The 21,658-nt window shown below is 45.5% G+C and overlaps 1 protein-coding gene and 1 long non-coding RNA gene across 4 annotated transcripts in view; one reads left to right on the top strand and one right to left on the bottom strand.

Moving 5' to 3' along the window:
• Positions 1-8,385, bottom strand: part of TTC27 (tetratricopeptide repeat domain 27) — a 182,670-nt gene extending 174,285 nt beyond the window's left edge. For 2 of the 3 annotated variants that reach the window (XM_048843604.2, XM_048843606.2), the window contains exons 1-2: positions 8,116-8,385; positions 2,693-2,873 (exon numbers count right to left, since the gene is read on the bottom strand). In XM_048843604.2, the coding sequence (XP_048699561.2) occupies positions 2,693-2,873; positions 8,116-8,203 (269 nt within the window). In that variant the 5' untranslated portion in view covers positions 8,204-8,385. Of the gene's footprint in view, positions 1-2,692; positions 2,874-3,011; positions 3,135-8,115 lie in introns of all 3 variants that reach the window. The other variant, XM_048843605.2, reaches the window with a different exon arrangement.
• An 18-nt stretch (positions 8,386-8,403) lies between these two features.
• The window catches only part of LOC125633806 (uncharacterized), a 59,218-nt gene continuing 45,963 nt past the window's right edge, over positions 8,404-21,658 (top strand). The window contains exons 1-2 of the long non-coding RNA XR_007355714.2: positions 8,404-9,447; positions 15,942-16,028. This is a non-coding gene — a long non-coding RNA (uncharacterized LOC125633806). The remainder of the gene's footprint in view (positions 9,448-15,941; positions 16,029-21,658) is intronic.

Here is a 21,658-nt window from a genome sequence, read left to right as displayed (position 1 = left end):
ACAAGATGTTCCAAGAAACAGTTTACAATATTGAGAAAAAGAAGAAGTCAGTCACCATTAAAACTGTTCTGATCCAGAGACCAGTAGCACACCGCACTATAATTCTATTCTCATAGCTCAGAATATCTCTCTGCATATTCTACTTGCTGACCTTTTCTACTTGATAGACTATAAAGAATGCTGTTCTCCACACCTCTACAGATAAACATATCGTTTTGATAGACTATGACCAAAGATCATGGGAGGCCATTATTATTTTCAGCCCAATGCTTTCAAAGAGCCAGTTACATCTATTTTGCCTTCACTGTGTGAAGTTCTGCAGGGACAGGAATAGGGATGTAAAAGTTTAACCGGTTAACCAATAAGCTCGATGCTTATCAGTTTCTGTTAACAATTAAATGCCACCCCCGGCAGCGAGGATCCCCGGCATGCAGCATCCCCGCACCCCGAGTTCCCTGGTTAAATGTTTAACCAATAGAATTTTAATCTGTTACAGAGTTATGGTTTTAAACACTATGTACATCCCTAGACAGGAACCTGGGTCTGTGGGGTGTGAGATAACCAACTCCTTGCCACAACCCTGCAGCCATGGTAGTGCAGTGGAGATAAATACAACCAGAAGTACTGCCTCACAAGGCCAGAATGACAGCTTCCCTCATTGACCCTGCTTGGTCCAGGCAACCTATTTAAGACCAGAAGTTGTTCCAGGAACGGTCCCTGCCAGCCATAGCGACTGACCTGTGTCCTGGCTTGGTTTTGGACTCCCGACCCCAGCTTGGACTCCTGGATTCTTACCCTTGGCTCTGATCGTCAGTGCTGTTCCTGGCCTCTGACCATCACTGCTCCAACCACTAGACCTGACAGCCCAAGCCCTGGTTGAGACACCGTACCTGACATTCTTGCTAAACTGTTTATTGCTTTTAAGTGTCTCATACTGTATGTAGGCATTTGCAGTTCTTTGCACTTTCTTGGTTATGCTTAATTACTTTACCATCTTGCTCTTTTGTTCTCCTCCAGCCCTTCCCCCAGTGCAATTACTACTGTTAAGGATAAAATTATGTAAGATTAAGTAATTTTAATGATTTCAGCTATTTAAACCTGAAATCTTACGGTATTGTAATTGTAGGGGTCCTGACCCAAAAAGGAATGGTGATTGCGGGGGGGGGGGGGGTCACAAGGTTATTGTGGGGGGGCTGTGGTACAGCTACCCTTACATCTGCGCTGCTGCTGGCGGTTGCACTGCCTTCAGAACTGGGCAGATGGAGAGTGGCAGCTGCTGGCCAGGAGCCCAGCTCTGAAGGCAGAGTCACCACCAGCAACAGCACAGAAGAAAGGATGGCATGGCATGATATTGCCACTCTTACTTCTGTGCTGCTGCCTGCAGAGCTGGCTCCTAGTCAGCAGATGACACTCTCCGGCTTCCCACCTCTGAAGGCAGCAACACAGAAGTAAGGGTGGCATGGTATAGTATTGCAACCCTTACTTCTGCGCTGCTGCTGGCTGGGCACTGCCTTCAGAGCTGGATGCCCAGCCAACAGCTGCCACTTTCTGGCCATCAAGCTCTGAAGGCAGTTCAGAAGTAAGGATGGCAATACTGCAACCCCCCTAAAATAACCTTATGACACCCTCTTTTAGGCAGGACACCCAATTTGAGAATCGCTGGTCTCCCCTGTGAAATCTGTATAGTACTGGGTAAAAGCACACAAAAGATCAGATTTCACGGTCCATGACATGTTTTTCATGGCCATGAATTTGGTAGGGCCCTACCCAGAGTGGGGCTTGGGCTCTCATACCCCCATCCCCCATTATTTTTAGTAGAAGTCACAGACAGGTCATTGGCTTACATACATTTTTGTTTATTGCCCGTGACCGGTCCAAGATTTTTACTAAAAGTAACAGTGACAAAATCTTAACCTTATCTATTGTACACCTTATAAATATCGATGGTTCCTACCCTGTCCCTACTCCCCACCACACCAACTGGGGTGGGTCTGCTCTCCTTGCTACCACTTTCTCTTAGAAAAAAACACAAACCCACTTTCATAACTCCATTCAATTAGGAATCCTTAAACTATATATTATTTATGTGACAAATTGCAAACATTAAATTCAAACATATTAACATCTAGTATTAGAAAGAGGACTTGAATGTATTGTACAGTGGAAGTGCAGTAAATGCTTTATAGAAGGTCAGGAGGAGAAAATAGCTCTTACTCATAGGAAATAGTCCTTCAGTTAAGATATTTTCACATTGTGACTCACACTGCATAATGTAAACATTGTGTTATGTCATGTTATGTTTTGTGGACAAATACGTAATCTGAGGTTTACAGAGTTACAAACGACAATCAATTGTTTATGGAAGCAGAGAAAAGGGGAAAGGTGAGATTAATTTAAAACCGATTAACTTCTTGATTCCAGAAGCTTCGGACAAACACGCTGCCAACAACAGATGTGACTTCAAAAAACTCCTGAACCCACTATGTTGAAATATAATATAGTGAAAGAAAGAAAAATCAATACTGAATTAATGTTTCTAAATAGATTTCTTAGGTTTTATCTCTGAGATTTGTCCTCTGAACAAAAATCTTAGAGGTCCCATACTGTCAACTTTTATAGACGATAAAATGACCTCTAATAAAACTAACATAGCCTCTTCTAGCCTCACATATAATAAATCAATTATTTCCACCTTTCCACGTTATCAGCATCTGCAGCAGAACAGTCCAGGTACGCTACTATCAGCTTCTCCAAGTAGGTGTCAATCTTCTCCTCTGTCATTGTGAGTGTAGTGAAAACATCCTGGATCACCTCACTTAATAAAATGGCCTCATAGTTCCCTTCAAAATGCAACTGCAGTAAGGATTCACTTCCTGCAATTAAAAAAAAATAAAAATCAGAGTGCGATGACAACAAGATGTAAAACAGATGTGTAAAGGCATACAAGACCAATTCAAACCAAAACGTTAAACATTCCCCATTCATCTTGGAGAAAAAGAATCTCTACTCACCTGACATTAAATGCAAATACACCTTCTTCAAACAGCACAGCATCAGCAGGCTGCGATCTTAATGTTCAAGCTGAATTTTACAAATCACTGCTACCTTTTCCCAATGGAAATATGAATTGCTCCCTGGAGTTCAAGCATAAACAATCATATTTTTCAACACCACGAAGGAAACCTCAAGTTTCAGGGAAAAGACCTGAAAATATTTTACATGTACAGGACGTACACATTAAAACTAAATAGAAAGATTTTAATGGTCTTAAGTGAGAACAGCACTTGTAGTCCAAAAATGTCTTAAATGCTACAGGTAACTCTAAGACACTAGCTCTGTATCACATGCTAGAAGACCTTTTCAGAGATCATGAGACAATTTTATGACAAGGAAAGAGAAAGGATTAGTTCAACACACTCTTATAAAAGGAGTTCAAAAGAATAAATTTCCATTTAACATAGCATATATCACACACTCCTTCCTGTAGCTGCCAAAGATATTCACAAGGAATGAGCAAGATAAACTCTTATATAGATAAGGAAACTATTTACCATTTATCATCAAGAAGTTTGCACACAGAATGGAATTTTCAGAAATGCTCAAGCTAGGCCTAAATCTATTCCTAGTGAAGCGCTGCAAAAAACTATCATCCTACAGTGCTGAAAAGTTCACACACATTTAGGAAAGCTTCTCAAACAGCATGGGTCTATTTCTTTTATGATGGACAACAAACAGCATGCCTGTTTTCCTGCAGGTCAGTACATTCAATCCTCAAGAAGCACTGGACCTCTGTAAGTACTCAGTCTTGACCCAAGACTTGTGAATTTGACCAATGCTCTTCCTGGCTGAAGAAAGGGTCATGAGCAACTGTTGCCACTCACCAGAACAGCCTATCCCTTGTTCAGGGAAGGAATGTGATAGTGTGACCAACAATAAAGAAACCCACCCTGGATACATTCATTTTAACATAAGCTACTACTGTGAGCACATCAAACCTCTCCTTCATTCTATAAACTGACTTATTAAAGAATATCAAATCAAGTTCAAGATTTTGGACCTTATCTTCAGGATGGTCAATGGACTGGACCCAGTATATCCATAAGATCACATAAAGCTCCAGGTGAAGACCATGGTTGACAACTCCACTCGTGAAACACAACAGGACTCTCTACTGTAAGGGTGAAGCACAAATGGGAAACAGACAGAGCTTTCTCAATGGATAGTTTGAAGCTAAGAAATGAACTCCCACAGGAACAAAGAACCATTACAAACCTTCCCACCTTCTGTTCCATGTACAAGGTGCACTCCAATGTTGTCGTCTCTACAAAACACACACAGCAGCATTACTCGGCACACACAATTCTCTTACCGGGGAAAGGATAATAGGGAAATCACATGACAGATGTTAGTCACATCACTGAATAAAAAACTGGAAGGTGCTTGGATATTACTGTGATGGAATTGGTATCCATCTGGACATGTGCCATTCTCTTTCAAAATCCACCACTTGCTTAGTCAAAGCTCAGAAGTCTCTCTCCCCACTGACACTTAAGTATTTCAATAGGTGGAGACCTGGCTTGAGAGGGCAAATGCTTATTTGTGCTTGACATACAGAAGAGTTAAAGAAGTATGGGCTGGGTGAATGGATAAGGTGGATAGAAAGCTGGCTAGATTGTCGGGCTCAACGGGTAGTGATCTATGGCTCCATGTCTAGTTGGCAACCGGTATCAAGTGGAGTGCCCTAAGGGTCGGTCCTGGGGCCGGTTTTGTTCAATATCTTCATTAATGATCTGGAGGATGGTGTGGATTGCACCCTCAGCAAGTTTGCAGATGACACTAAACTGGGAGGAGAGGTAGATACGCTGGAGGGTATGGATAGGATACAGAGGGACCTAGACAAATTGGAGGATTGGGCCAAAAGAAATCTGATGAGGTTCAACAAGGACAAGTGCAGAGTCCTGCACTTAGGACGGAAGAATCCAATGCACCGCTACAGACTAGGGACCGAATGGTTAGGAAGCAGTTCTGCAGAAAAGGACCTAGGGGTTACAGTGGACGAGAAGCTGGATATGAGTCAACAGTGTGCCGTTGTTGCCAAGAAGGCCAATGGCATTTTGGGATGTATAAGTAGGGGCATTGCCAGCAGATCGAGGGACGTGATCGTTCCCCTCTATTCGACATTGGTGAGGCCTCATCTGGAGTACTGTGTCCAGTTTTGGGCTTCACACTACAAGAAGGATGTGGAAAAATTGGAAAGAGTCCAGCGGAGGGCAACAAAAATGATTAGGGGACTGGAACACATGAGTTATGAGGAGAGGCTGAGGGAACTGGAGATGTTTAGTCTACGGAAGAGAAGAATGAGGGGGGATTTGATAGCTGCTTTCAACTACCTGAAAGGGGGTTCCAAAGAGGATGGCTCTAGACTGTTCTCAGTGGTAGCAGATGACGGAACAAGGAGTAATGGTCTCAAGTTGCAGTGGGGGAGATTTAGGTTGGATATTAGGAAAAACTTTTTCGCTAGGAGGGTGGTGAAACACTGGAATGCGATACCTAGGGAGGTGGTGGAATCTCCTTCCTTAGAAGTTTTTAAGGTCAGGCTTGACAAAGCCCTGGCTGGGATGATTTAATTGGGGATCGGTCCTGCTTTGAGCAGGGGGTTGGACTAGATGACCTCCTGAGGTCCCTTCCAACCCTGATAGTTTATGATTCTATGATTCTAAGAGGCTCCTCACAAAGAATGAAAGATTGCATTTAAAAAGCCACTAAGAGTGTGTTAGAAGAAAAATGGGCCACTTAACAGCCTCATCAGACCCTCCCAAGGAAAGTACCTTTCATTGTTATTAGTTACATGACTGATAAAAATATGGAATAACTAGCATGTACCAATGTTTTGCTCTCCTTCCCTGCAATAAAAAGTCAGCCCTGGTTGGCACAAGCCAAATTATGCCATTTTGGGCCTCTCCAGTGCATCATCAAGGACCTACAACCTATCCTGAAGGACGATCCCTTACTCTCACAGACCTTGGGAGACAGACCAGTCCCCACTTACAGACAGCCCTCGCAACCTGAAGCAAATACTTACCAGCTTTGTGCAAAAACACACCACACAACAAAAACACTAACCCAGAAACCAAACTTTGTAACAAATCCCAGTGCCAACTCTGTCTGCATATCTATTCAAGGGACACCATCATAGGGCCTAATCACAACAGCCACACTATCAGGGGCTCGTTCACCTGTACATCTACCAATGTGATATATGCCATCATGTGCCAGCAATGCCCCTCTGCCATGTACACTGGCCAAACCGCACAGTCTCTACGCAAAGGAATGGACACAAATCTGACATCAGGAATTACAACATTCAAAAATCAGTTGGAGAACACTTCAACCTCCCTGGTCACTCAATAACAGACTTAAAAGTGGCAATTCTTCAATAAAAAATCTTCAAAAACAGACTCCAATGTGAAACTGCAGAACTGGAATTAATTTGCAAACTGGACACCATCAAATTAGGCCTGAATAAACACTGGGAGTGGATGAGTCATTACAAAACCTAATTTTACCATACTAATTTTCCCCTACTGTAACTCACACCTTCTTGTCAACTGTTTGAAATGGGCCACCCTCATTACCACTACAAAAGTGATTTTTCTTCCTTTGGTATTCTATTGTTAACTGAATTGTCTCCTTAGAGTGACCCCCCACCTGGTAAGGAAACTCCCATCTTTTCATGTACTATGTATAAATATACCTGCTACTGTATTTTCCACTCCATGCATCTGATGAAGTGAGTTCTAGCCCACAAAAGCTTATGCCCAATAAATTTGTTAGTCTCTAAGACAGGGGTGGCCATCCTGTGGCTCTTCAGAAGTTAATATGAGGCCCCTTGCATAGGCACTGAGTCCGAGGCTGAAACTACAGATGCTAACTTTCCAATGTGCTGTGGGATGCTCACTGCTCAACCCCTGCTCTGCCCCATGTCCTGCCACCACTCTACCCCTTCCCCCAAGCATGCCATGCCCTCACTCCCCCACCCACCCTAGAGCCTCCCGCACACTGCAAAACAGCTGATTGCAGTGGGAGAGAAGCATGGGGAAGGAGAGGGAGACACTGATTGGTGGGGCTGCTGGTGGGCAGGAGGCGCTAGGGGCTGGAAGGGGTTAGCTGATGGGGGTCTGCTGACATATTACTACGGCTCTTCGGTTATGTTCATTGGTAAATTCTGGCTCCTTCTCAGGCTCAGGTTGGCCACCCCTGGTCTAAGGTGTCACAAGGACTCCTCATTGGTATGGCAAAAAAGGTGTGTTCTAACTCAAGCTACCATACTTGGGTTAAAATAGCAGTGAAGACACTGCAACTCAACTTTTAACTCCAGTTAGCAGTTCGAGTTCAACCTCAAACTCCTTCCAGGGGACATCTATACTGCAAAGTAAAGGTGCGACTGTGGCAGAAACAGACATACCTATGCTAGCTCTAGTCTACTACCGCGTATAACAGCAGTAGCACAGCCATACCAGTACAGGCTTCAACCCGGGCTAGCAACCAGAGTACAAGCCCTCCAAGGGTCCCTGGGAACATACTCCGGTTGCTAAGCTGTGCCACCATCCACATCTACGCCGCTATTAGTACCCATGCTAGCTAAATTAAGGCTAAGACAAGTATGTCGGCCCGGCTACTATCATACTTTCACTTTGCCGTGCAGACGCAGCCCTATAGGCTTAACTACAGCTGTTAACCAACGCTGCTGTGTCTTCACAGCCACTGGACACCGAGCGGAGAACGCGCCCTGCTCGGCAGGAGACAGACCCTGTGAAGCGATGCTACCTGGCCCTTCTGTTCGAGGGCAACAAGGTGCCATTCCCCACCAGCAGCAGAGCCGGTAACGCCCTGCTCAGGTGTATCTTGCGTTGTTATAAGTAATAACCCTGCGCTCTCCTGCGCGGTGCGCTAAGGCGGGGGCCCGGTGAGCGGGGCGGTGACCCTGCCGCGCTTGGGGTTGGGCTCGCTCCGCAGAGCGGGGCAATTATCAGCATCCCCAGCAGGCGGCACCACCTGCACATCCCTCCGGTCCGGCTTCGCCGCAGCCTCGGGGACCCGGGCCCGGCCTCTCACCTGCCGCGGCCAGCTCGCTCTGCTTCCCCCGCCGGGACTCCGCGGCGCTGGGGAAGCCCCTCAGGAGCGCCCGCTCTAGCGCCCACATCCTCCACGCCTCCTGCCGCCGCCTCGCGCTCACTCTTCGGACCCCCACCGGCCAGGCTGAGGCGCTGCTCCCTCACTGACCGCAACCGCCGCGCTCCCAACCCATGTGCAGCAACCGGCCTCAGGGAGTCGCCATGACAGCTTCGCGAAACACGTTGGGCGGAGATCGTTAGCGCACGCGCGGTGGAACTAACTGCCTCTGGCTCGCACGCTGAGCGGGGCCGACGGAGTGCGCGTGCGCGCTCTATTGCTGAGCAGTTGAGCGCGTGCCGGTGTGAGATGAAGGGCGGCACACCGTCTCCCTTCTGCTCCTCCCCCCGCGCGGGAAAGTAGCGCATGCGCACCTTGTGTAGAATGCCGTGGGTATCCCTCTGCCCGCGAGCGGAGATCCGGCCGCCTAACCGAGAGGCGCCCGAAGCCTGATTTCCCCCCCGCCCCCCCCGCCCCGAAATGCCGAGCCCTTCACACCCCCGCCCAGCCCCGCCTCCTGTGTGCGGCCGGGCCAAGCCGCTCAAGCTGCTGTTTAAACGTCGCTCATGAGGGGAGGCGGGGTCAGGGGGCGCCCGGAGCAGCTGGGGGGTTGGCGCCGGCCTCTCGGACTCTCCGCAGGAGCTGCGGCCATGGGGGCTGCCCAAAAACTAGGTACCATTTGGGGGCCGTTTACCAGAATCGCCCATCCCTTGTGACACCGTGTGCCGCACAAACAGCAAAACCAACGATGGGAGCCTCCCCGCCGTACTGGATGGGCAGCGCCGTGCGCGGCCCCAATCGGGGTGGATCTGGGGAGGTGTTTTCTGCCGCAGCGCTCCCCCCCACCCCCCCGCCGCGCTCCGAAACACCTGGTGATGTATCACCACGGCTGACGGGAGGGTGTGCTTGTGCTGGCACCCGCGAGCAGGCTGAAACGGGAACTACTAGGGGCTGTAGTGCTGGGCTAGTGACTAATGTTCCCTCTGCCTTGCCCCTTGTGCGTGCGATGGGTGTAAAACAACGGTCGTGCGATTTATCATCGTTTCTCATGGCCACCCTGAGCTGGTGCGTTTCCAGTTTTATTTGGAAGGGCCCCGTCCCCACGGTGGCCCTTGCTATCAGTGGAGGATGGGACTGAGAGCACAGCGCGACCTACGCTCAGAGCAACAGTGGAGATGCTACGGCTGCTGACCATCTTCTGGCATTGGGCTCCCTGGAGAGAAACTCTGCAGCAAGCCTTGTGGGGCCTCAGATTGACGAGCAGGGGGGTGAATGGTGGGTGTTCTAGTCTTACACTGCGTACCCCACTCCCTTTCTAATACTTTTATTTAATTTTGGTGAGGAGGGAGAGAAGTCTTTATTATTTCAGCAGTGTCAGGGGGTTAGTAGGTAGGAGTTGTCTGGTTAGATCGCAGCGGTTCACAAACTGTGGGCCCAGACCCCAAAGTGGGTTACAACCAACCACCTTTGAATGGGGTTGCCAGGACTGGCTTAGATTTGCTGGGACCCAGGGCTGAAGCCCAAGCCCTACTGCCCAGGACCGAAGCCAAAGCTGGAGGGCTTCTTCAGCCCTGGGCTTTGTGGCTCAGGTTGCAGGCCCCTGCCTGGGGCTGAAGCCCTTGAGCTTCAGCTTTGGCACCCCTGCCCAGAGCAATGAGGCTCAGGCTTTGGCCCCCCCACCCAGGGCAGTGGAACTTGGGCAGGGTCAGGCTTTGGTCCCCCATCCTGGTGTCGTGAAGTAATCTTGGTTATCAGAAGAGGGTCGCGTTGCAATGAAGTTTGAGAACCCCTGGGTTAGGGGAATGGAGTCACTAGGCCATGTCTCTGCTATGGGAACTACAGTAGCACAGCAATGGAAAGGATTGGTCCGTCACTGTAGGAACTCCGCCTCCCCCAGGCAGCAGTAGGTAGGTCAACAGAAGCATTCTTTCCTCATCCTGGCTGTGTCTACACTGGGGATTAGGTTGGCATAGATACAATATTCAGGGGTGTGTGGATTTTTCAGACCTTTGAGCACAGTAGATATGTCTACACTAAAGTGGATCCGCTACAGCCCTGCGCCATGCTTCTGTAGTATTATAATGTAGAGTCTTTCTACATGCACAGAAGTATTTTTTCCCTTGATGTAGTTAATTGATCTTTTCAAGGATACGTGTACACTGCAGCCACTGCTGGGTTTACAATGGCGCCATGGCGCTGGGCCCACACTCTAAAGGGGCCCTGGTCTGGCCCGCTCTTCTCTGCCCACTGCTTTCTCCTGCGGTGGCAACTGGCAAAAGCTTGGTCCTGCGGGTTCCTGCGGCAGGGCAGGCTCCGCTGGCAGCCAAGCTCCTCCCCTGCCTCTTCCCCCAAGTGTGCCGTGTTCCCACCCCTCCCCCGCCACCTAAAAGCTGTTTGCTGGCATGAGGGAGGAGGAGAAGCGGGGCTGCAGTGTGCTTGCGCTAGGGGGAGGAGGTGGAGAAGAGGCGGGGGCGGGGCCTTAGGGAAGGGGATGGAATTGGGGCATACCTCCTTCAGCCACCTGCCATGAATGGCTCAGGGCTGGGGGCTGGGAGCACCCCCATGACCCCAGCCCACACCCCCAGCCATCTGACCTGACTCCTGCACCCCCCTCATACACCCTCAGCCCCCCCCATACCCCATGCCTTGACTCCTGCACTCCTGCACCCCCCCCCCACATCCTCACCCTGAGCACCAAACAGGAGCTCCTGCACACACACACACACACACCCACATTCCCACCTGCACCCCTCACACCAAACAGGAGCTACCCCAGGTAAGCGCTCCACACCCCAACCTCCTACCCCACCCCTGAGCCCCCTCCTTCACCCTAACTCCTGGCCAGACCCTCCACCCCCAACCTGCTCCTGCATCCTAACTCCCTCCCAGACCCTGCACCCCCACCCTCAGCTCAGTGCAGAGAGCGACAAAGAGAATGGGCTAGAACTAGGGAGAAGGTAGGTACCTGCTCTATGTGGGCAGGGGCGGGGGGGATCCAGTTTACCCCTGGCCCCTCCCTTGCTCTAGGGACCAACCCTAGCTCCTGCCCTGCTATGCTTTTGCCCCAGGGCCTTGCCTTGCTCCAGTCAGCAGGGACTAATCTGCCCCCCATGCCCTACTGTGCTCATCTTGACCCTGGCCCCTGCCTTGCTCCAGTTGGGGACCAATCCTCTCCCACACACCATGCCTTGCTGTCAGGGTGGATACAAATCAATATTTAAAAAAAAGAAATAAAAAAATTGGATTTTTTAATTTAAATTGGATTTTTGAGGGAAAAGCCTATGTAAAGTTAGATACACTATATCTCATCATGGAATAGGGATTATAAATTCTAATTCTATAGTATGAGACAATATATTCATGTAATGTTTAGGAAAAGTTTTGTAAATGAGTTCCAATAGTTCATGGATTAGGGACCCAATCTGTTGGGGTTCCAGGGGCTCTGTGTAGATTATTTAGGTTAATCTTTCTGTCTACCCAATGGGACTCAGTGCTCAGTCTAGAAGATACCATCAGAGATGCTTAGTTTTGCAGTTCTTAGACTGTGGATTTGTGTCTCCAGAGGTAACATGCTTGTTAACAGCAAAAGTGTTTTTAAATAAATAATATAGAGAGGTGAAAAATAACAGACCTCAACTCTATTGTCCCTCTGCAAATTTGAGTACATGGAGTCAATCCCTTACCTCTCTCTAGAAGTGCAAAGTTTCAAAAAGTTCAATGAATAGAAGATTGTTGGGGGCAGAATAGATCTGGACAAGGAGAAGAAGTCTGGAGATAAATGTTAGAAGTGAGGGACACATGCTTTTTTGTTAAAATATTATATGTTTGCTGTTGAAGAAAAAAATCCAGAATACTTCACATTGTTGTTTTAGTTAAATAAAGCAATTTAAATGTCTGTCTGGTGGTGATCTCCTCCTAATACAGCCTGGCAAGAAAATCCTCCAAATATTAATGATTAACCTGTTGAACTGGAGATATTTAAGAAGTCATTGGGAGGTGAACTGTCTGCTTCGGTTATCTTTGGTAAATGAAATAACCAAACAATCATTCATTTTCTGATAGCTGTAAAACTAATCTGAAAAGTTTTCAAAATAAATCACTGTTTAAAAATGTATAATATGTACCTTCTAAAAATGAAACCTACATCTATCTCTGAGTTGTGAAGAATATGTATTAAGGTTATAATAACCAACAAGAATGCACTTTTATGTAGAAATCTATGATTAAATCGAGTCTTCCTGACTAGTGATTTAAATCAAATCCACCCTACCCGCTGTGCTCTTGCCCCTGGCCCCTTCATTCCCCAGGGGGGCTCACAAATATGTTTGGTACTGGGCCCACAAAAAGTTAATCTGGCCCTGACTACAGCAGTACAGCTGCAGAGCCGTAGCTGTGCCACTTTAGCATAACCATGGCGCTGTAATGTAGATACTTAGGACAGCAGTAGAACAGGATTTTCCATCACTGTAGTAAATCCACCTCCTGAGAAGCAGTAGCCAGCTTGATGGAATAATTCTTCCATTGACCTAGCTGCATCTACAGTGGGCACTAGGTTGACCTAACTGTCACACAGCATTAAATTTTTCACAGCCCTGAGCCATGTGGTGAGGGTGATCTAAATGTAGACTCGGCCTTTATCATTGGAAAACCCAGGAGTGCAGAGAGCCATGCAAGTGTAGAAAGGGTTAGGGGCAGGAGGAGTTCCCATCGAGAGTTAAGACTCCTCCTAGAGTTCCATTTACTGGTGTATATGTATGCAGAGGTATATGTTTGACCATAGTGATGGAAAGTGTAGGCCATAGATTGGCTTTCTATTTTATGGATGTGTTTTTTTCATACTTAGTAGCTGGCAGACCCTATGTAACCATAACATCATTCTCTAAGATAGCGTTACACCGCCTGGGAGTAATTTTTCTCACTCTTCTAGGACTATGCTATTTCTACCCACTAGTGGTTACATTTAAACAGCTCAATCTGGGAAACACTGGGGTAGATTTTCCACTGATTTGTTCCTTGTGTAGGCATTTAAATCTATACAAAATGGATGTAAAATGCTGCTAAATCAGAATATTATTATTTTACATCCACTTTGCACAGGTGCATGGAAGTGGGAAAATTTGTACCTGATCCTTGGACTGTGTCTTAATTGACTCTTGATGCTTCTGAAAAAAGCTTTATCTCCTGTTTGAGTCAGGGAACTTTACAGTTTTTTCTCACTTCAACTAAATGTGTAAAATAGATATGGAAAGATTTCATCTCCATTATGTCCAGATCACTGAATGAAGCAGCACAATGGAAAATGCCTGAGGTGACACACTACCCTGGAACTGTTGATCATTTGAGATGAGGGGACAGCATTTGGGCTGGATAAATTGAAGCTGATGCTGTGGCTTGAATCTCTCCATATGGGCTGTAACAACCCTCTTCACAGCTATATGACTTGTGAAATTTATTAACATTTATTTCCTGCCATACTATCAGGTTAGAAAGACAGTACCAGGAATTCTATTTCTACTCCTCTTGCTTTTCTTCATAATGTTAGGGTACACATCTCTTTCATTCAAAAGGAAGATCAGACTCCTTTCTCAACACTCTTACAGCACTACCATCTCCTAGCTCTCCATTTAGAAATCTATACTGCTCTCAGAAGGACTGTTTGGTCTTCAATACCCTTCCAATTACTCTTCCTCATGGTAGATGTTGGATTTTAAGAACTTAGTTCTGAAATAATCGTTGGAACTTTTTCAGTTTTTCTGATGTTGCTTCTTTATTGGAATCATGTCCATACATACTATGTAACTAGGACAGGAACATTATGAAGCCCTTTCCTATTTCTTATATCAGTGTAATAAACTCTTCATTTTCAAAGAGGTTTATGCCACTTGCTATGGAATTGCTTTTCCAGTTTTCTGAACTGAGATCACGAGCTCATTTTACATAGACCACTGAACAGCCATCAACTGACTACAAGTTCCAGGTACAATAGTTTGTATTTGAATCTACAGATAAAAAGTTCCAGAACTATTTACTAAAACCAAATAATCCAATTCCCATCTCTTGTATTTGTAACCTAGCGTACTGATCACGGTTTTAAAATTTACCAGGAATCAGTAAAACTATCTGGAATCACCATGAAATTACTTTGCTTTTTGTAGCCATAGAACATGAGCATATCTTCCTTGTCAATCCTGAAGACTCACATATTGATAAGTGCATTCATGTATCATGCATGTTTTGAGTGACACTTCAAATAGAATCAGATGGTCAAAATGAGTCATTTAGTCACATACTTAATTGTCTATGTTATGCCATGTCACAGTTTTACCCTAACGTTCAGTTGACTTAAATATTCATAAAAATTAGTATTGGGAGCCCTGTTTTAAGATTATCTTCCTTCCTGTCATCTCAGCACATCTGTCTCTCTCTCTCTTTTTTTTTTTTTCCCTATATCCTCCTGAAATGTTTTTGGGTTTTTGTTTGTGTGTTTTATTTGTGAGTTGGTTTTTGTTTTGTTTGTTTATAATAAAAGGTGGCAGTCAAGGATTAGGCTTTTTTTTCCCCTTGGACTCTGCTGAAAAGTTGCATTGTTCAAAGACCACTAGAAAAATTGTTTTCCTCAACAAATTACAGCACTGCATTTAGTTTAAACTGGAATTTTTCCAAAATCAAACTGACAAATTCTTAAACTTCGTCTAGTTAGTAGAATAAAAAAGAAAAGTTGTTCAGAATTCCCTAATTAAAACAATGCCAAGCAAGTACTAGAAGTTCAGTAGATTGTGGGAGGGGTAATACATTTGCATGGTTTGCTGATACAATTTTCAGTGAAATAAAATTAGTTGAAATAAAATTTCCTGTTACAGTAATTTCTGCTTGTAGTTCCCAGTGGTAATGTAGTACAACTGACTTTTTTGAATGGTAATAATTAGTAAATGTTCTTCATTGTGGTTGGATGACTGTTTTAATTCCTGCTTTTCTCTCCCCCTCCCCTTCCCCACCCACCCATTAGATTGTCTAATTGAGCTCCCAGGGGAACTTCAGAAACAGCAGCAAGGAACTGAAAATCCTCCAATAAGTTCATATAAATTACACATTTTACTTAACTCAGTATTAGCTTCACTGACTTCCTAACCACCAGTGAATTGATTTGAACACTTTATTAGTTGTCCTTTGATTATTATTCATGTAGAGCAGTGGTTCTCAACTTATTTACCATTGTGGGCTGCATATGCAGCTCTGTGTTATGTGGGCTGCATCCAAGCAATACATGTACTACCTGTGTGGCCCTGAGGATGTCACATGGATCGCAACTGTGTGCTGATTGGCATGTGCAAGCGGGCCACAGGCTGAGATCCACTGATTGAGAAAATGCTCTACATTAATGTGGCTTATTAGCTTCCTTATACTCTTCGTTTTGCCACAGACTTCAAATCTCATCCAACAACCCTGTTTCCTCTATGTGCTTTGAGATTACTGAAGATTGCTTGAGCTCTGTATGTCTTGGGTTCCTCAAAACCTAGAGGCAATAGTTTTTGTTCTCATCTAAGTCACTACTGTCCATTGCCTCTAGATAAGTAATTAATGCTCCAGCAAGACTCTTGGGGCACTCTGTGTAGTAGACACACAAATACTTTAGAATGTTGATTTCCATTAATATTAAAGAGGAAGTGGGTGTCCAAATACCTTACGTAGCTTTAACAATCTCAGCCTACAGGTTTTAACAGAAAAGCCTTCAGTTGTTTGTTTTAGTTAATCTAAATCCTTTATTGCAGGATTTCTCAAGCTTTTGGAGCTGATGAACCTTGGGGGGATTATGAAACACTCCATAATCTGTCCAGACCGCCAATAAACATAACCAGGTAAATATTTGCAATAACAGTATTAAAATAGCAAACCGTTATGAAGTGTTATTAAAAATTGCAAAATATTAAAGAAATTCACAATTCAGTATGGTGGGGAAGCTGGTCTTGCCGAAGAAAGATGTTCTACAGGAGATTGAATTAGGGTAATACACAGTTTAATAATTTTTGATCAACAGTTCGCGATATTTTGTTTTTTTAATCACTATGATCAAGGGAAAACCTACTCACAGCCATACAAGGATGAAAAATTGCAGGGTTCTGGATCTAAAACTGGGTAGTTCTTCAGAGAAAGCAAACACTTTCTGAGTGCCATGGTAGAGGAAATCAGCTGAGGTCTTGCCACTGGGAAAATCTCTTGGTTTGTCTAACAGTGGCTCAGTCGGTTCAGCTATTTGGCATCTTATGCAAGTTGGTGATCAATCTCTTCCCCCTCTTTACATCATCATTTGTATGTCCTGGTATTACATCTTCAGTGAAAGCGTCAGAACCATACCTCAAACATACGGGGGGTTAGATTCACAAGTGGGACTTTGTTGTCTAACTGCCAGTTGAAGTGCCTAAGTCCAACATTTCAGCATCACGGGCATTCTTAGGTGCCTGAGTTTCCGTCCCTGAGGCACCTAAATTTTGGTGGCAGGCATGTACTCAGCAGGCTAAATCGCCCTCATCTGGGAGGTGAGACACCTGGGTTTAAGTCCCTGCTCCAACTCAGGCAGAGTGGTGATTTACCCATGTCTTCCATATCCGGTGTGAAAACTAGTGTGAAAATTCTAGCTAGTGGGGCTAAGGGGTAGAGGACTCCGCCTTTTCCTAGCCCAGTCACTAGAGTTTTTCACACAGGATATGGGAGATGAAGGTTCAAATCCCTACTCTGCCTGAGAAATGACTGGTGCTTAAGCCGGGTTAAACTCCAAGAGAGAGGTACATGGTTATGAATCCCAGGTAGAGATAGGTGCCTCCCTCTAGCCTGGACTCAGGCATCTAACTCCTTTTGAGGGGCACGGTGTGGGGCCTACTACTCTCCTCAGCATTTCCTTTTGGCTAGCTTAAGCATTTCATCATTCAACATGCTGGTATTTGTGCATGCATTGAATTCCACTAGGTAGCAGGGTACCCAACTTGCAGTGCTTAAGTTCCCATTGTGAATCTATCCCTGGAAGCTTTGCAGCACCAGGGACATCAGTTGGCTCAGCAAACTGAAGTGTTTTGTAGTGACTTTTCCTGAGTATTGAAGTATTGTTTGACAACGGCGCTATTTTCTCAAGTCTCCTCACTCCCTAAAATCAAGGGAGAAAATATGGGTCATGCAGCATGCCCTGAAGGTCAACAAACTTGGCCATTGTTGATCAAGAAAGGGGAACAAAATCCAAACAGAAGGGTCTGTAGCGAATGATGGTGTATCAGCAGCCCTCTCTCATTTATACCAATAGGGCTCCAGCTCAAGTGGCTCCACTGATCTCATTTTTATCAGGGTTTTAAAATAAACACAGAAATCTAATCCTGAGGAGACAAAGGCATGAATTACAGTTGCAGGGCCCACATGTCAAAGAAGTGGTTCTAGCCTTTTGGTGGTCCAAAGCTGGAAAGAAGCCAATCTGGCTCTCACTTCTACCGTACTTGCTTGTCTAGCAGCAGCTGAGGTCTAACCAGCCCTACGGCTTGCATATCTAGTCAACAAGTGGCAGCAGCATCCCTCAGACAGAGGGGCTGGTATTATCCTTACTGTATCTTACAGTTGCTTCACCCAATCAGCCATCACCACCACAGTCTTATTTGGCCTTCAACCAAGTCTCCCAATACTGAGTAATGCAATTGACTGCTCAGGCTCAGTCAGCTCAGATGGAGATATAAAGCTGACGTGGGTGCCAGTGTGATACCACATGGTGGAATTTCTGTGGTTTTGGTTTGCTTTTTCTAAAACCTAGAAAATTACACACAAAAAATTGAGTTATAAAGCATTAAGGTTGCAAAGTCAAACACTCAAAAGTTAGGAAATGCCAAAATTAGGTTGCCTCTGCAACCTCAGTTCAGCACCCTTGTGCATATAAATTATAATACAGTCTTTGGTAACGTGATCACATAATATTTTTTCACAGGATCCCCATCTTATTTAAGAAGAACTGAAAGTATATTAGTACATAAGCCAGCAGTTCTCAACACACAGGCCACATGCAGCCCAATTAGCACACAGCTGTGGCCCAGCTGTGTGCTAAAGGCCGCACGGCAGGGTCTGGGTGCCTGGCTGCCCAATGTGGCAGGGTCCAAGCTACCCAGCAGGGGCAGGGGCAGGGCTGCTGCCTGGCCCCACAGGGTCTGGGATTGGGGCTGCTGGCCCTGCTGCACGGCTGGGTCCAGGGTTGGGGAATCTACCTAATTTTCTTCTTTGAGAGGGTTATTTGCCTAGTGGATAGGGGAGAAGCAAGAAACATGACATATCTTGATTTTAGTGAGGATTTTGACAGCCCCACATGACATTCTCATAAGCAAACTAGGGAAATGTGGTCTAGATGAAATCATTATAAGGTGAGTGCACAACTGGTTGTGGAAGACCTTACTCAAAGACTAGTTATCAGTGGTTTTCTGTCAAATTGTAGGGTATGTCTAGGGGGCTCTGCAGGGGGGACAGTCCTGGGTCTGATACTATTCAGTACTTTCATTAATGACTAGGATAATGGAGTGGAGAGAATGAAATTTGTGGATGATAGCAAGCTGGGAGGCATCGCAAGCACTTTGGAGGACAGAATTGGAATTTAAAATGATCTTGGGAAATTGATTTTAGAAATCACCAAGATGAAATTCAAAAGAGACAAGAATTTAACTTCAGAAGGAAAAATCAAATGTACAACTTCAAAATGGGGAGTAACTGGCTAAGTAGTAGTATTGCTGAAAAGGATCTTGGAGTTTTAGTGTATCACAAGTTGAATATAAGTCAACAACGTGATGCAGTTGTGAAAAAGGCTAATATCATTCTATGGTGTATTAACAGAAATGTCATATGTAAAACATGGGAGGTAAATGTCCTGCTCTACTTAGCAATAGTGAGGCCTCAGCTGGAGTACTGTGTCAAGTCTGGGCACCTCACTTTAGGAAAGGTGTGGATAAATTGGACAGAGGAGAGGAACAAAAATGATAAAAGGTTAGAACAGTGTCTCTCAACCTTTCTGGCCTATACCGCTTACAGGAGTCTGATTTGTCTTGTGTATCCCCAAGTTCACTTAAAAACTACTTGCTTACAAAATCAGACATAAAAATGCAAAAGTGTCACAGTATGCTATTACTGAAAAATTGCTTACTTTTTCATTTTTACGATATAACTATAAATCAACTGGAATATAAATATTGTACTTACATTTCAAAGTATAGTATGTAGAGCAGTATAAACAAGTCATTATCTGTATGAAACTTTAGTCTGTACTGACTTTGATAGTGCTTTTGATGTAGCCTGTTGTAAAACTAGGCAAATATCTAGATGAGTTGATTTACCCCCCGGAAGATCTCTGCTTACCCCCATGGGTACACATACCTCTGGTTGAGAACCACTGGTTTAGAAAACTTTACCTATGAGGAAAAGTTAAAAAACTGGGCATATTTAGTCTTGAGAAAAGAAGACTGGGGGTGAAGGGGGGATAATAGTCTTCCAATATGTTAAGGCCTGTTATAGAAAGGATGGTGATCAATTGTCGATTATATCCTCTAATGGTAGGAAAAGGAGTAATGGGCTTAATCTGGAGCCAGGGAGATTGAGACCATGTCTGCACTATAGAGTTAGGTCAACTTAAGTTACGTCAATGATTATAAACTGCTGTAATTACATTGCTTATGTATGTTCACACAATGCTTCTTGTGTTGGCAGATTGTGTCCACAGTTGGTGCTCTAGCACTGACAGAGAGAGCAGTGTACCATGGGTAGCTAGCCCACTGTGCAAATTGCCACCTTCTTCTGCTAGGAGTTCTGGGAATGGATCGCAATGCATCATGGGGGTGGGATCACCGCTCCATGATGCAGTTTTCTCCGTCCCATAAGTCCAAGGGCTTCGGGCTGCGTTGCGCGCTGCTTTTCAGCTGCCCCGTAAACTTTGCCCCTGCCATCTCCGCTTGAAAGCATAGATCCTACATTGCTCCCCACTCTTGTGATAAGCATTATCAACACAACGCAGCTGATCCTGCAGTATTTCGTGAGCTGCAAATCTGAACAGGAATCCATGGTGCTGTCCCTGCTGTGTGGAAAGAAACAATTCAAGATTGATGATGGCATTCACAGAGCAGCTGTACACGGTGGACTGTTGCTATTGGGCTTGGGAAACAAGCACCGAGTGGTGGGATCAGATTGTGATGCAGGTATGGGATGATGAGAGATGGCAGAACTTTCATATGTGCAAAGCCACCTTTCGTGAACTCCGTATGGAGCTCGCCTTCACCTTTTAGCTCAAGGACACCAAAATGAGAGCTGTCCTCATGGTGGAAAAGTGTGGGGCGATCACTGTGTGGAAGCTGGCAACTCCAGACTGCTACCGGTCAGTCATGAATCAGTTTGGAGTTGGGAAGTCCACCATGGGGTTGCAGTGATGCAAGTGTGCAGGGCCATTAATCGCCTCCTGCTACGAAGGACTTCGACTCTGGGTAATGTGTGGGAAATAATGAATGACTTTGCGGCAATGGGATTCCCTAACTGTGGCGGGGCAATAGATTGCACGCATATCCCAATTTTGGCCTCAGACCATCTTGCAATGGAGTACATCAATAGGAAGGGCTACTTTCATATAGTATTGCAGGTGCTGTTGGATCACTGGGGTTGTTTCACTGACATCAACGCAGGGTAGCCAGGAAAGGTGCATAACACACCCATCTTCAGGAACACTGCCCTGTATAGAAAACTGCATGCAGGGACTTTCTTTCCAGACCAGATGATTCCAATGTGGGATGTGGAAATTCCCACAGTGATCCGGTGAGACTCAAACTATCCCTTACTCATGTGGCTCATGAAGCCATACACTGGAAACCTTGACAGCAGCAAGGAGCACTTCAACAACAGGCTCAGCAGGTGCAGATTGACCATAGAACGTGTGCTGGGCAGATTAAAGGGTTGCTGGTGGTGCCTTTTAGGAAGGTTAGACCCCATTGAGGAAAATATTCTCATGGTCATAGCAGCCTGCTGTGCTTTGCATAACATTTGTAAAGCTGGGGGGGAAAGTTATCCCAGGGGCATAGCTTTGAGGTGGATCGCCTGGCAGCTGATTTTGAGCAGCCAGACACCAAGGGTATTAGAAGAACTTAATGTGGGGAAGGGGAGGCTATTCAAATCAGGGAGAGTTGAAGCAGCATTTTGACAATGAGTCCCAGTAATGTGTCCTTCTGTAATGAATTGAGACAGACATTGTTTACTTGCCACATTGAATGACCCCTGTAATAGAATCATAGAATATTAGGGTTGGAAGGGACCTCAGGAGGTCATCTAGTCCAACCCCCTGCTCAAAGCAGGACTAATCTCCCATTTTTGTCCCACATCCCTAAATGGCCCCCTCAAGGATTGAACTCACAACCATGGGTTTAGCAGGCCAATGCTCAAACCACTGAGCTATCCCTCCCCCCCAATAATTCCTGCCTGAGTGCTAATTGTAGTCTGCAAA

This window comes from Caretta caretta, chromosome 3, assembly GCF_965140235.1.
Source record: "Caretta caretta isolate rCarCar2 chromosome 3, rCarCar1.hap1, whole genome shotgun sequence".
Lineage (NCBI taxonomy): Eukaryota > Metazoa > Chordata > Testudines > Cheloniidae > Caretta > Caretta caretta.
This window is presented reverse-complemented; position numbering and strand designations above follow the sequence as displayed.